Source organism: Lacerta agilis, chromosome 18 (assembly GCF_009819535.1).
Source record: "Lacerta agilis isolate rLacAgi1 chromosome 18, rLacAgi1.pri, whole genome shotgun sequence".
Taxonomy (NCBI): Eukaryota; Metazoa; Chordata; class Lepidosauria; order Squamata; family Lacertidae; genus Lacerta; species Lacerta agilis.
The window spans coordinates 2,133,950-2,148,775 of record NC_046329.1 but is presented as its reverse complement, the minus strand read 5'-3'; the positions used below and the strand labels follow the sequence as shown (position 1 = coordinate 2,148,775).

Sequence of the window (14,826 nt, the reverse complement as noted above, 5' to 3'; positions counted from 1 at the left end):
GTGCCTGCTTTTTCTCTGCCCATTCAGTGACCAAACAGAGGGATCCGGTGATAATACTAATAGTTGTTGTTGTTGTTAATAATACTAATACTAATACTAATACTAATACTAATACTAATAATAAATAATTTGTACCCCACCCATCTGACTGGGTTACCCCAGCCACCCTGGGTGGCTTCCACCATATATGAAAACATAATAAATCATTAAATCTTAAAAAGCTTCCCTATGCAGGGGTGCTTTCAGATGTCTTATAAAGGTTGAATAGATGGGCCAGGAGAGCCTCCTCTTCCAGGCAGGCTCTACCTTCCTCAAACTGCAATGACTTTGATGCCGCCAGGGCAAAACAGTCCCCTGTTGCCAACACGACTCGGGACAGCTGGTTAATTCCGAAATGTTTTTGTCCACCCCACTTCCCCTCCGCCCTGCTGGTCCCTGGGAATAGCCAGTGTGGTGTAGTGGTTAGAGCAGTGGATCGCAAAGTGGGTGGGATTGCCCCCAGGAGGTGGTGGTGGGATTAACTATTTTAAATAAAGGCACTCACTCATATCTGAGGAGAGAAGGCCTCTTCTAAACAGATGCACCTCTCCATCTCTTGCATGCTGCAGGGAGTGAATCTTCTTCTGTCGAGGAGGACAGAGGAACCTGCAGCCCCTGCAGAAGTCACCGAATTTCACCTCCCAGGGGCGTTGCTGGTTTCCCATCCTGGACCCAGCAAATTCCCAGAGCCTGCTTCTAACAGAGGCCAACCGCCGGATCATGTTTCCGGGGGAACTCACGACCGCAGGAATCCTGGCAACTCACAATTCGCTGCTTTGCATCAACTCGATCAAGTCGGTGAAGAGCACGTCCCGATTGCGTTCGCAGAAGCCGCTCACGTCGTAGGACACCTGCAAACGAGCACCATGGAATCTTAGGGCGGCGGAGTTGGAAGGGGGCCCCCCAAGGGTCATCCAGTCTGACCCCCTGCAATGCAGGAGTCACAAATAGAGAATCCCCAACAGGTGCCGCATGTGCAGAAATGGAATGGAGGGGGAAGAGTTTTATTTTAAAAACGGGCTTTAAAAGTAAAATAAAAGTTAGATAGGGTTGAAAGTTAGATATATTTTGAGGGTAAGATAGGCTGTAGATTAGAAATTCGTTATTTTTGGAGTTAAGATGATATGTTAAGATAAGAGATAGAATTAATGAATTAGAAAAGGTTATAATATAAGATAAGAGACAGGAGATATAAATGAATAAGTTGTTTGTTAGAAAATAGATTAGAATTATATAGATTGGGAAGTTACGAAAAAGATATTCACAAGGGATGCAGGAGGAGGAGACAGGAGGAAGCCCTACTAAGATGAGAGGGAAAATCGAAATATTTTTTTATAGAAGTAATAAGTTGTCATTTTGTTGTGTTTTTTGTTTTTTTTGTTAATGTTGTTGTTATTGTAGTTTTTATGTTGTTATTTTGTTTTCTGTTATGTCAAAAAACTTAATAAATATTATTTTAAGTAAATTAAAAGTAAAACAATATGAGGACAGCAAATTAGCTAATTGGGAACCACTGGTGTATATATCAATAGCAATCCCACAGTGCTCCAGAGACCTTGCCAGCGTAATGGTGGATGACGAATCCCAAATTGGACCCATTGAAATGTTCGTGGTTCCCCACGGCCGACTGCAGCTTCTGAAGGAGTGTCTGGTCAGCCCCGTCGCCCTTGGCGTAAACAGTGGCGCAGACGTCGTCCAAGACGCTCATGATGCCGGGAGGATTCTGGGAGTCGGAAGGAAAGAGTGAAGGTGGGCTAATTACGCCCTGCTTCAGCCTTGCTGGCATTCAGCCACAGGCCTTGTTCCGCCCAACCTCCTTGTGTCCTGCCCGTTCTCTACGCACACATTTTGGGTCGCACCCAACTAAATTCTACTCGGAGTAGGTGTGTTAAAATGCCCTTAAGTCTGAACGGGCTTTCTCTGAGTACGGCTGTGTACACACCACCCACTGGAAGCCCATGAATGCCAAAGAACCATGGGAAATGTCGTTGGTTCAGGGTGCTGGGAACCATAGCTCTCTGGGGGGTAAACTACAGTTCCCAGGATTATTTTTCCGGAGGAAGTCATGTGATTTAAATGTACAGGGTATAGCAGTTTATGCTCAACCATTCCTGTACAATTTTTTATGTAAAAGGGGACTGGGGGGGCCCTCTTACCAGCTTGTTTTCAATGAGGTCACACACCACTTTGTTGTTGAAATATTCGATTGGGGTCCATTTGATCCCTTCCTGCACATACTCTTCCTAAGGCAAAGAGAATGAGCTGCAAACGCGATGTTTTTTTTATTTTTAAAGAAACCATAATATATCAAGAATTGAGGAGTTAACTGTTGATGTCACCCCCTGATTGAGGCCGTCTGTCAAGTGACTGAGACGGGGCACACTTGCCGATTTTGCTTTTAGAAAACTCCCTCTTTTTACCTTGAAAGGGGGCGGGGGGAACCCTTTCCAAACTCCGTTTTTTTTCCTTGCTATATAATACAGTTGTAAGGCTGTCATCACTCTGCAGTTGGTGGCTGCAGTAGCTCCAGCACTACAGCAGAATATCGGGCAGGCAGGCAAGCCAGCAAGTTTGTTTATTCATTTCATTTAGACTCTGGATTTCTATATTAAAATACATTCACCTGCTCTGCTTTGAGGGTCAGCTCGATGAAGATCTGCTGCAGCTTTTCATTCACAAAGTTGATGCAGAATTGCTCAAAGCCATTTCTCTGAGGGGGGGAGAGCGATTGAAAGGCGTTATTCACATCACAGGGAACAGAGACATGCCCAGTACAGGTCGCAAACTTTCTGGAGTTGCGGTTTCTGGAGACGGCAAGAGAATTAAACCCCCACATCTATCTTCTAAACCTGGGGTGGTTTGTCAAAGTGAGATCCGTGTTCCCCTTGGGTGAAACTTCCAGGGGCCACATGGCAGCGGTGGGTGGGGCCAGAGGTCAAAGTGGACGGGGCAGTGCATGCAAATGTCATTCCTACACACACACCCCACAGAGGCACCACTCTCGAGCCTTCATCCAGGCAAGCGAGAGCCATTATCAGAGTTCAAGAAGAAGAAGAAGAGAAGAAGAGATTTGATATCCCGCTTTATCACTACCCGAAGGAGTCTCAAAGCGGCTCACATTCTCCTTCCCCTTCCTCCCCCACAACAAACACTCTGTGAGGTGAGTGGGGCTGAGAGACTTCAAAGAAGTGTGACTAGCCCAAGGTCACCCAAGCAGCTGCATGTGGAGGAGCGGGGAAGCGAACCCGGTTCACCAGATTACGAGTCTCCCGCTCTTAACCGCTACACCACACTGGCTCTCTCAAGGACCCATCTCCAGCCAGGTGGGAAGGTTCAAGGAGGGTGTGGAGCAGGGCCTAGAGAGGGGGCGTGGCTTGGGGAGAGGGAGGTGCTCTTAACAAAGACACCTACCTGGAATATTTCAAACCCATAAATGTCCAGAACGCCAACGCTGTATTCTTCGTGCGGCTTCTGAATGGCTCTGTTGATGGACTTGAGGCAAAGGAGAGAGGATTGGTTAGCGTCAAAACATGGCGGAAGGATGCACAAATGCAGAGTTGACAACCGAGGAACGGGCCAAAGGCAGCAGGCTGCCATCTTGCCCAACCCTAAAGGCAAAGGGTTGCTTCCAGCTAAGTTCCACTCGAAGCTACCAACATGAGTCTGACCAAACTGCGGGAGGCAGTGGAAGACAGGAGTGCCTGGCGTGCTCTGGCCCATGGGGTCACGAAGAGGCGGACACCACTAAACAACAACAACAAGCTCCACTCAGAGTAAACCCATTGGACTAAATGTGCCCAAATAAGTCCTTTCCATGGGTGTCAAGGGGTCTCTTGTAGGACCAGTGGCAGATCCAGCTGAATAGTCCCCCCCCCCTGTTGTACCGCCCTTTATTTCAAAGAACCATAGAGCTGGAAGCGACGAACAGGCTGCTCTCCAATAACTCTCGTCTTTCCACGTTCGGTTTCTAAAGGATCATAGAGCTGGAAGAAAGAAATGTGCCGCCATCTTGTTCCAACACTCTCAAGCTATTCCTCCCTTTGGTGTTCAAAGAACCACAGAGTTGGAAGCCAGAAACAGGCTGCTCTCCAAACAAGTCTCATCCTTCCATTAAGGTATCTGAAGAAGTGTGCATGCACACGAAAGCTCATACCAGGAACAAACTCAGTTGGTCTCTAAGGTGCTACTAGAAAGAATTTTCGATTTCCTTCCATTAATGGTTTTGAAAGAACCATAGAATTGGAAGTGGTGAAAGGCCCACTCTCACACTTCCATATTTGCTTTCCAAGGTACCATAGAGTTGGAAGGGAGAAGCAGACCAGTGTTATCCTTCCATATTTGATTACTGAAAGAACCGTCGAGCTGGAAGCTATGAAGGGGCCACCACTTTTGGGATCCCGAGAACCACAGAGTTGGAAGCGATAGACAAGACTTCCTGTTGCCCAAGTGGCCCCAGCCTCCCCTAACATGCTGGACCAGGATGAGGCCAGTCCTCACCTCCACAAGGAAGTCAAAGACGCGGGAGTACAGCCCCTTGGCAAGGGCGTCGCGGGTGTAGGAAGCTTGCTCGACATTGAGGGTCACGTTGATGGACTCCTTCTGGTTGCCCCACTTGCTGTCCATTTTCCGGCTGGTCAGCTTGTCGTTGAGCCGGTTCTTGTCGATCCCCAGGAGGTAGGCAGGAAAGGCCAGCACTGAAGATGGGAGGGAGAGGCAGTTGAGCATCTCCAGAGGGGCAGAGGGGCCTGTGGGACTCACGGCCACTGCATAACCCTGAACTTCAGGGCTATGGAATGATCTTCACAACAACATTGTAGGGTAGGTCGGTTCGCACACCTTTGCTGGGCCACAAAGGTTGCCGGGCGAGCATGGGGGCTGGTTGCCGTCTTCCCTCAGCCTAACCCATGGGTAGGCAAACTAAGGTCGGTGGGCCAGATCAGGCCCAACTGCCTTCTGGATCCGGCCTGCGGACAGTCCGGGAATCACCACGTGGATCGCCAGTGCGCATGTTATTTCCCTCTCCCTCACACGGCAGCGCCAGGGCCTCCTCCCCCTCCCTCCTCCTGGCTTCTCCCTGCCCTGCCTAGAGGAGGAAGGGGGCTGGGCTTCGTTGGTGCCATTTTAAGCAGCCCCTCTCCGGAGCCCTTTCGTGTGCCGCTCATCGCCTCTCCGCCGCCAGCCCTGGTGCCGCTCACAACACACAGGTAAGCAGCCACCAGGGCTCGTGGTGCTCTGGAATCATTCCCCCCCCCCAAAAAATATAGTCTGTTCCCCCCACAAGGTCTGAGGGACAGTGGACCGGCCCCCTGCTGAAAAAGTTTGTTGACCCCTGCTATCTTCTTCTATCTATGGTAATCATTAATCAGTTTTAAAACATCAATACCTCTTGAAGGACACTTTGCATGAGAAAAACACATCCTACTCCCTCCCAGGCTAGGGCTAGTTTCTTACACACATACACACACACACACACACTGCCCCCTCCCTATCCTCCCGCCATAACAGCTGGTGAGGGGCGTGGCCTAGATAAAAGGGGCGTGGCCACGGGAGTGGAGTCCTGAAGGGCCACTTTTTCTCCCCCTCTGGGCCTGAGGTTCCCCAGGCCATTTGCAATGCTTCATTTGGAGCCGTATTTCACAGGGTCGCAGAACTGTAGCGTTGGAAGGGACCCCAAGGGCCATCTAGTCCAGCCCCCCCCCCCCGCAATGCAGGAATTTGTTCAGATTGGCAAGCGACTCACAATCTGGGCTCTCCACCTGGGCGTAGTTGCCCTGCTCCTGGAAGCCGATGTTGCCGAGGTGAAGGATGCCGGCAGTGATCTGTAGGATGAGCTGCTTGTCTTGGCCAGAGATCCCGATGACGTCCATGGCGTTCTTGGGTGGCGTGGGGGGAAGCCCAGGAAAGAGAGAGAGAGAGTTGTTATAGTTGACTGCAAATAACAACCAGCGGCCGCTGGCACCCATTGGAGCTGATAGGCAGGGAGAGCATATAATGGTGTTATAGATTTGGGAGGGGGACACCCCCCCCCAAAAAAACCCTGGAAATTAATAAATGGCAGGGTTTTGATGATTCGGGACGCGAAGGGTGAAATACGACCACACCATTGTCTCGTGGAATTCGCTCCGGTCGTCCGTTCCGTCCACTTTGTACGTTTCTGATTGGGACAGGTAGTAGTAGTAATCTGGGCTCATGATCCCCAAATTGTGCTTCTGGTCTTGGGAGGCCCCCTCAATGAGCTGCAAAATGAGACATGTGGGGGGAACAGAAAATATGCAACACAAACGCAGATGGCAGGACCACCAAAGATTTCTGTGGTGAGGGAATGTATGGAAGAGGCAATATTATTTGCGCATGGACTAGCAGCAGGGGTGGTATAACGCTCAAGGTTTGGAAGCTGCACTTTTAACAGGTCTTGGGCATGGAAAAGTGCCTACTTCTGGCCGGGCAGTCAGTGCATAGTGGTGCATGCTGTGAGCTTATCCCTGTGCCTCCTTGCATAAGCATGCTCAGCTTGGCACCACATCTGTTTAATTTCTTACCTTACAATAAAATTGCAAGGTTGTCACCATGGTGCACTTCACCTAGCCACCAGTAGGTGGCCAGGGCCACTCCAGCATGGTTGCAGAACAGCAGGCAGGCGAGCAACAAAGCATTAGATGTGCTTCTCAGGCAGGTGCCCATCTAGATACTTAACTGACCCAGCCCTGCTTCATCAGCTCCTACCTGGTAATAGATATGGAAGTTCCTCTCACTTTCGTTCTGGCTCACCACACGGGATTTTTCCAGCAGAAAGTTGGAGATCTTCCCTCCATCGGGCTCCCCTCCACGGCTGAACTGGATCTCAAAGTACTTCCCCTGGCAGGGCGAGACGGAGACACAGGCTCGTACCGAATGTTCGCCCTACTCAGAGTAGCCCCACTGAAAGCAATGGGCATGAGTCGCCAAGGCCCATTTGTTTCAAGTGCTCTCTGAGTAGAACTTAGCGGAAGACAACCCACAGCACTGTGGGCAGGTGATTTTGTAAATCCAGTTTTTCAGCCCAAAGGCCACATTTGCCTCTAGGTAATCTTCCGGGGGGGGGGGGGGTGTCATATAGAATTGTGGAGTTGGAAAGGACCCCCAAGGGTCATCTGGCCCAACCTCTTGCTGTGTAGGACTCTCAACTAACACCCCCCCAGCATTTACAGTATTTTGGCTGCATTTGGGCCCCTGCCTTGAGGTCTCCCACACTGCCCTATTGCCGTCATCAGCAACCAAAGTTGGAGGCTCCAAGTCTTCGCTCCCCAAACAACGACCCTGCATAGACTTACGAATCGACTGGAGTTGTTGTTTCGGACAGTCTTGGCATTGCCAAATGCTTCCAGAAGTGGGTTGGACTGGAGAATGATATCTTTAACATGCTGGTGGGAAGAGAAACCAACATCAGTGGAACTGAGCAAGGCAAAATGGAACTGAGATGCCCTAAACCCTCAAACATTCCTGAATCTAGTTTTCTCCTCCTTTTTCAGAGCAAATAACTCTGAATACAACCCAGGATCCTGACCAGGGGAACCTCCAACCTGGCCTGTACCAATTCAGCGGCAAGGCGAATGTTCAGTTAAGGTTTTATTATTTATTTGTGTTTCATTAGCCTTGCTGGCTGGTGAGCAGAGGGCTCGATCCTGCAGGGCACCGCATCCCCAGCACCTTCTCTGCGAGGAGCACGCCAGCGAAGGAGGCCCTGGCAGCCTCCCTGACCCATCTAACAGCCCCAGATTGCTCCGGAGACAGCCCAACTTGAGCAGGGGCGATCTAACGCTGCTTTGAACCTGACTCAACTCGCAGCCAGGTCCTAAATCGGCTCGAATCAGTTTGTCATCTAGCCAGATGTGGAGCCCAGACCTAGCCCGTGGGGCAGGAAGCAGGACGTCAGAACCGAAACAAAATACAGACTTGGGATAGGGTGAAAGGGCGAAATGACCTACCTGCACCTTTTCGCCACCTCCGGAAACTTTGGAAATGTACCCCATGATGTATTTGGCGGCCACCGTCTTCCCTGCACCACTCTCGCCGCTGAAACACACATGTCAAAATGCCAGGAGCTGCCTTATGTACAGAGTCAGACCAACATGGCCTACCTAGTTCAGTATTGCTGACAGACGTTGTAAGGTGGCTTAATGGCTGCTCATGAGTAACCAGGCTGACACGAAGCTTCTAAAACTAACTTCTTTAATGGTGCAAATATTTACAGTGCAGTGCAAGAAAGAACGTCCAGCTCATCCTTCGGCAGAGTCCGGGAATGAGCCCTTCCGGTTTCTTGCCCAGCATAAAAGGCGCGGAATGCGGAACCCCCGCCTACCCCCTCTGCGTCTTTCCCCCCTGCGCAAAAGGGGAGACGGAAGGGGTGCTTCACCTCCCATTTCTGCTTGGTGCGAAGGATCTCTTCCCCTGTCACAGCCCCAGCTCCCCCTTCCTGCCTCCATCTCCCCCTCCCCACTAGAGGAATTACTGCTCCTCCCACTGGACGAAGATGAAGAGCTCAGCACCGGAGACGGGGGTCCGCGATACTGATAAAGCCCTGGCACCGCCTTGGCTTCCGGCGAGGGCAGTCTCCTGACAGACGTCTGTCTCGAGAGACAGTGTGCTTTTGTGGGTGAAGTCAAACCGCTGTGTGAGCAGCCCCGAAATAACCTCCCTGGGGCCCAAGCCTGGTCAGTGCGTGGGGAGGTCCTGGGCTGCCCAGGTGACATGACCTCCCTCTTTGCCTTACTGCTGTGGTCCAAAGGAAGTCAGAGCAAGCCGTTTGCCACCAGCTTGGCTGCAGGAGTTGCTGGACGGAGGCGTACAAGCCGCCATCCAACCGCCTTAGGGACTCCACTCCAGATTTGTGTAGGCTTCACTCCTGAGTCTTTCCTTCTGCCAAAGATGTCCCCCAGTTCCTTCTCCTAGATAGGAGGCAAGCCCCACCGGCCCCTCACTTCCCTCTGCAGCATGGGCAGAAAGCACCTTCTTGACCATCGAGCCCACTCTTGGTCTCGCCCACTCCATTCGCCGGAGCCTGTCTTCGCATGCAGGGGAAGCCCCTAACTCGCCGAGGGTTTGAGACCCACCAGTTCCCCTCGAAGCCCAGGGTTTGGGAAAGTTATGGGGACCCCAGGATGCCCTCTTTGGTTATTACGGGGAAACACCCCTTTGCCCAATGAAACTTCTCTTCCCATGCAAACCTTCTGCTAGAACACTGCAGACTTCAATGGGGAAGTTGCTTAACATTTTGCAACCAATCTGTTGCAATTTTCTCATCAGGGGAAAACAAACAAAACCCCCAAGCCCTAAATTTATACAGTATATATATTTCCCTTTTCCTTTTCCTTTACCAACAGGCCTCTTCCTAAGTCACTGCAGCCGTGGTAAAAAAAACACACACACACACACACACACACACACACACACACACACACGCCTGCCCCAGGAGTTCTGCTTGAAGGGCAACAGCAGAACTTCTGCTAGAGGAAGAAGTGTGTATGTTTGTATGTTAGTGTCTGTGTAACCCTCGTGCTGAGTTTCGAGTTGCTCAATCATCCCAGATGGTCCACAGATGTTTCATCAGGGGGAGCTGAAGTGGTCTCTTGATTGCTGGGTTTCTCTTTCTTGCCATTGGAATGAGACACCCATTTGAATTCAGAGAAGGTTGATAGACTGGGCAGATAAGTCTGTATCTCTAGAAGCTCGTTCTTGGCAGGCAGAACTATGCCACTGTGATGACCATTTTTGTTAACGTCTAACACATGTGTCGTATGCACACTGCACATGCATGCTGGGAGTGAAACCAAGCGCCTGGGTGCTTCCGGGTTTGCTGCCCCGGGTAGCCGGGCGGCTTCCTTCATGCCTGGGGCAAAGCTGGGTGCAAGTGACCAAGTGGGGATTGAACCCCATGGTCTCTCCTGCCTGCCAGGCTTCCCAGCTGCCAAGGACCCAGATAATGATTATACTGTATATGTAATGATTTATATATTTCAAAAGAGCTTCACACAACTTTGTCCAATTAACAATCAATTCCCTTTGGACTTCCCCTCTGCCTTGGTCCATGCTTTCCCTAATTTTCCAAATAATGCCGCATGTTACAGTCATTCTGTGCCTTATCTTCTCCACAATATTTTCAAATATGTACAGGTTTTACCGCTGTTCTTACTCTTAAGGCTACCTGCGCCTTAACACGTTTTACAACATTTTTAAAAATGATTGAGTATGCTGAAATGGCGAAGCTAACTGGAAGACTTCGAGATAAGGACAACAGAGACTTTAAAGAAGACTGGGAACCATTTGTGTTGTATTTACAGAAGCATTGTAAAGAAGTGGACTCACTAGTAAGCACTTACAACAAACAAAACAAACATAGAGATCAAGATGTAATAACAGGAAAATAATGAAGCGTAAGAGGCAATTTGAAAACAATCATGGTGTAAAAATGATAAGAATATAACAATATTCAACTTAAATAATGCAATATTAAGTTATAATAAAACAACCAGGAGAATTTAATGTGTAAAGAACCAGAAGAGGAAGTTGAGGAAAGTTAGGGGGGGGGGCGTAGTTTGGGAATTGTATTTCTTCTTCTTCTTGACATAATGTTATTGTGATGAATATAAAATTGTAAAACTTAATAAAAATTATTTTTTTTAAAAAACCAATGTTTTTTAAAATATCCGAACAACCTTTTCCAATGCTCTTTCTTGATCTCTAGTTTCGCTAGTTGGACTTGCCAGTTTGGCAGGTTCTGCCAATTTCAGCTGCGATTCCATTCTGCTTTACCCTCCATTTGCTTACCTGATGATGACGCATTGGTTCTCCCCGTCGATGAGCATGTTTCGGTACATGTTGTCGGTCAGCGCGTAGATGTGGGGCGGGTTTTCGTACTGAGCCTAGGACAGAAAACCAGAGAGGCGTGAATCCGGGGCTCCTCCTGTTGCCAGACCCGTGTCAGAGGGCAGGGAGGGCCTCGGATACCTTAAGAAATTGGGGTGCCCACTGGCGCCCCCCCCCCCGACCCATTCTATCACCCCCACGACTCCAGTGCCTTACTGCTCCTTGGTAGAGTTCCACTTCCCGGTCTGTGAAATAGGGCATTTGCTTAAAAGGGTTGACAGAGATCAGGACAGGTCCAATATAGGTCTGAGAGCCATCTGTTAAGGAATAATCTGTCTGTCTCAATATATATAAAAACAAAATAAAATAAAAAATTCTTTCCAGTAGCACCTTAGAGACCAACTAAGTTTGTTCTTGGTATGAGCTTTCGTGTGCATGCACACTTCTTCAGATTTTTTATTTTATTTTGTTTTGACTATGGCAGACCAACATGGCTACCCACCTGTCTATCTATCTATCTATCTGTCTGTGTGTGTGTGTGTGTGTGTGTGTGTACCTCTCTCTATAGGTAACCTTGGCTGAAATGTACCTCGCCCCCCCCCCCGCCTTCAGAAACCAGCATTCAAGCATGGACCTAAAACCCGGGGAAGATGAGGGTTTCTTGTTTTCTCCTGCTAGGTGAGGGTAGGACTCGAACCCGTGGCTTCCGGTTTACAAGAAAGGAGATTCCGACTCAACACCAGGAAGAACATCCTGACAGTAAGAGCTGTTCGGCCATGGGATGGAAGGTGGCAGGCTCTCCTTCCTTGGGGGTTTCTAAGCAGAGGTTGGGTGGCCCTCTGTCCAGGACGCTTGAGCTGAGATTCCTGCATTGCGGGGGGTTGGACTAGATGACCATTGGGGTACCCCTCCAACTCTACAATTGTATGATTCTATGAAATCAGAAGCAGGGGTGGCTTCTGTAAATCCAGGACCATTCCTGGAAAACCGGGACACTTTGTGGGTTTATCCTTGCTGAATTATCCAAGAAGCAGCTGCGGGACTAAGGAAGCGGAAGCTGGCAGCTCCCAGGTTGGTTGTAAGTAGCATAGCAAGCAGGTGAGGGCCAGGTGATTGCTGGCCGAGGTGAGGGGGGCAGTGTCCCATGGACCCCAAGGCGCCATGGCATGTACAATAGGGTGGGTCATTAAAAAATTCCCCCCGAAATTGTTTCCTCCCTTGATCTTATCTCAGGCATATGGTATAAACATAGTTAAATTTAGAGGTTAATATTTAGACCCTGCTCCTACAAATTGAAATTTTGCCTCACCACGAGTGATAAAAACATAGGAATTTGACTCATTTGATTCTCAGTATGTTAAATTGTGAACTAATAAACATAAATTTTAGGTTTTATGTAGAGCAATAATAGTTGCATACTATTATTTTCTGCAATATTTATTTATAAAACATGTTGACAATTTACATGAAAAACCAATGGTGTACACCGTTTGCTTAATTGTTCCATATAATTTTTTCAAAACCATTGGTTTTTCATGTAAATTATCAACATGTTTTATAAATAAATATTGCAGAAAATAATAGCATGCAACTATTATTGCTCTACATAAAACCTAAAATTTATGTTTATTAGTTCACAACTTAACATACTGATAATTTAATGAGTCAAATTCCTATGTTTTTATCACTCGTGGGGAGGCAAAATTTCAATTTGTAGGAGCAGGGTCTAAATATTAACCGATTTGTCCCAAGTTTGAAATTTAACTATGTTTATACCATACGCCTGAGATAAGCTCAAGGGAGGAAACATTTTCTTTTCAAAAAAAAAATAAATTATGACCCACCCTAATGTACAACTGGCCCAGGGTGCAGCTATGCCTGCAAACTCGGTCGCCCTGCAAGCGAGAAGCAGCCGGCCGTTCTCTCTGGCGCCACCTACTGTTGGGCTCCCACCCTCCCAGCAACTGCCACCACCAATCGCACTTGCAGCGCCTGGAGGCAGTGGCTGGGGTTCTGCTCTGCATGGTCCAGGAGCATCTGAGGCGGACCCGAGTTCGGATCCAGCCCCCAGGGGCCAAACCTGACCTTTTAGCATCACCCTGGCTGACTCAGGCCACAGTACGGAAGTCGTTTTCACAACGGCTGCTGTGGGCGGTGCTATTTTTAAGCAGGAAGATGAAAAAGCAAGACAACTTTTCAGTTTCGGTGTCTGTGCGTTTGTCCCACAAAGCTAAAGAGTCCCGTGACTTTGACTAAGCGCATCTGCATCTCTCTTGCATGCTAATTCTTAGAACCTCTGTGGACCTTCAGATTAGTAGTAGTAGTAGTAATTATTATTATTATTATTATTATTATTATTATTATTATTATTATTATTATTATTATTTTATACCCTGCGCATCTGGTTGGGTTTCCCCAGCCACTCTGGGCAGCTTCCAACAGAATGTTAAAATACAATAATCTATTAAACATTAAAAGCTTCCCTAAACAGGGCTGCTTTCAGGTGTCTTCAAAATGTTGTAAAGTCTGGTAGGAGGGTGTTCCACAGGGCGGGTGCCACTACCGAGAAGGCCCTCGGAGCTGGACCTCAGTGTCCGGGCGGAACGATGGGGGTGGAGACGCTCCTTCAGGTATACTGGACCGAGGCCATTTAGGGCTTTCAAGGTCAGCACCAACACTTTGAATTGTGCTCGGAAATGTACTGGGAGCCAATGTAGATCTCTCAGGACCGGTGTTATGTGGTCCCGGCGGCCGCTCCCAGTCACCAGTCTAGCTGCCGCATTCTGGATTAATAATAATAATAATAATAATAATAATAATAATAATAATAGCAACCTGACCGCAAAATTATTTGTACAGTGCAGGGTTTACTTACGGAACTCCCTTCCACAAGAAGGGACACCAGCTTGGGTGGCTTTAGAATCATAGAATCATAGAGTTGGAAGAGACCACAAGGGCCATCCAGTCCAACCCCCTGCCAAGCAGGAAACAGAGCATTGAGAAGGAACAGGCTTTTGATGGCTATTAGCCACAGCTGGAGAAAGTGATGCTTGTGAATCCCAGTTGCTGGAAACCCCAGGACGGGAGAGAGTTGCCCTTGGGCTCGGATCCTGCTTGCAGGCTTCCCACAGGCATCTGGCTGGCCACTGTGAGAACAGGACCCTGGACTAGACGCGTCGCTGGCCTGATCCAGCAGCCTCTCCTTATGCGCTTATGGATTCCCAGCCCCCATAATCATCCCCGGCCATTGGCCGTACGGACTGTTTATTCTTGTTCAACATCATCTGGCATTCTGAGATAGGAGAGCCACCTTCCAATATCTCAAGAGCTGTCCCATGGAAGAGGGAATGCATTGTTTTCTCCTGCTCTGGAGGGTAGGACTCGAACCCATGGCCTCAAGTGACATTAAAGGAGATTCAGACTAAACATCAGTAGGAGCTGATCGACAAAGGGGTGGAAGGTGGGGGCCTCTCCTTCCTTGGAGGCCATCTGCCAAGAGTTCTTGAGCTGAGATTCCTGCATTGCAGGGGGTTGGACTGGATGACCCTTGGGGGTCCCTTCCAACACCACAGTTCTATGATTCTTTGATTCTATGACTGCCCCCAAACAGGAAGGCCTAATTTATCCTCCTTAGCTAACAGCTGCCACTAGATCTCATCTCCACGGGTTCATTTTCTAAACTATTTTTTTATTAAACAGACCTGCTGGATCAGATCAGGAAGACCCACCAAGGGAGGGGCGGGGGCGGGGGCATCTCTCCCCCTCCAGATGTTGACAGATGTTGACCTCAGCCTACATCGTCCCTAACAACTGCCACGCTGCCTCGAGTTGGAATCCAACAACATCTGGGGGGGGGTTTACAGGTTTCCCCCATCCCTGACCCCCAAAATGAGGAACCCCCTTCTCTAGGGAGGGAATGCCTCTTTTTAAAAGAGGCATCTTCCC

General features: G+C 48.8%; 1 protein-coding gene across 1 annotated transcript in view; it reads right to left on the bottom strand.

The window, feature by feature from the left end:
• The window catches only part of MYO1F (myosin IF), a 42,587-nt gene that overhangs the window by 15,637 nt on the left and 12,124 nt on the right, over positions 1 to 14,826 (bottom strand). Inside the window, exons 3-15 of the mRNA XM_033136721.1 lie at positions 11,098 to 11,187; positions 10,843 to 10,937; positions 8,004 to 8,091; positions 7,350 to 7,439; positions 6,763 to 6,894; positions 6,141 to 6,275; positions 5,780 to 5,912; positions 4,537 to 4,733; positions 3,451 to 3,531; positions 2,663 to 2,749; positions 2,196 to 2,282; positions 1,595 to 1,762; positions 805 to 890 (exon numbers count right to left, since the gene is read on the bottom strand). Coding sequence (XP_032992612.1) covers positions 805 to 890; positions 1,595 to 1,762; positions 2,196 to 2,282; positions 2,663 to 2,749; positions 3,451 to 3,531; positions 4,537 to 4,733; positions 5,780 to 5,912; positions 6,141 to 6,275; positions 6,763 to 6,894; positions 7,350 to 7,439; positions 8,004 to 8,091; positions 10,843 to 10,937; positions 11,098 to 11,187 — 1,469 coding nt within the window. The remainder of the gene's footprint in view (positions 1 to 804; positions 891 to 1,594; positions 1,763 to 2,195; positions 2,283 to 2,662; positions 2,750 to 3,450; positions 3,532 to 4,536; positions 4,734 to 5,779; positions 5,913 to 6,140; positions 6,276 to 6,762; positions 6,895 to 7,349; positions 7,440 to 8,003; positions 8,092 to 10,842; positions 10,938 to 11,097; positions 11,188 to 14,826) is intronic.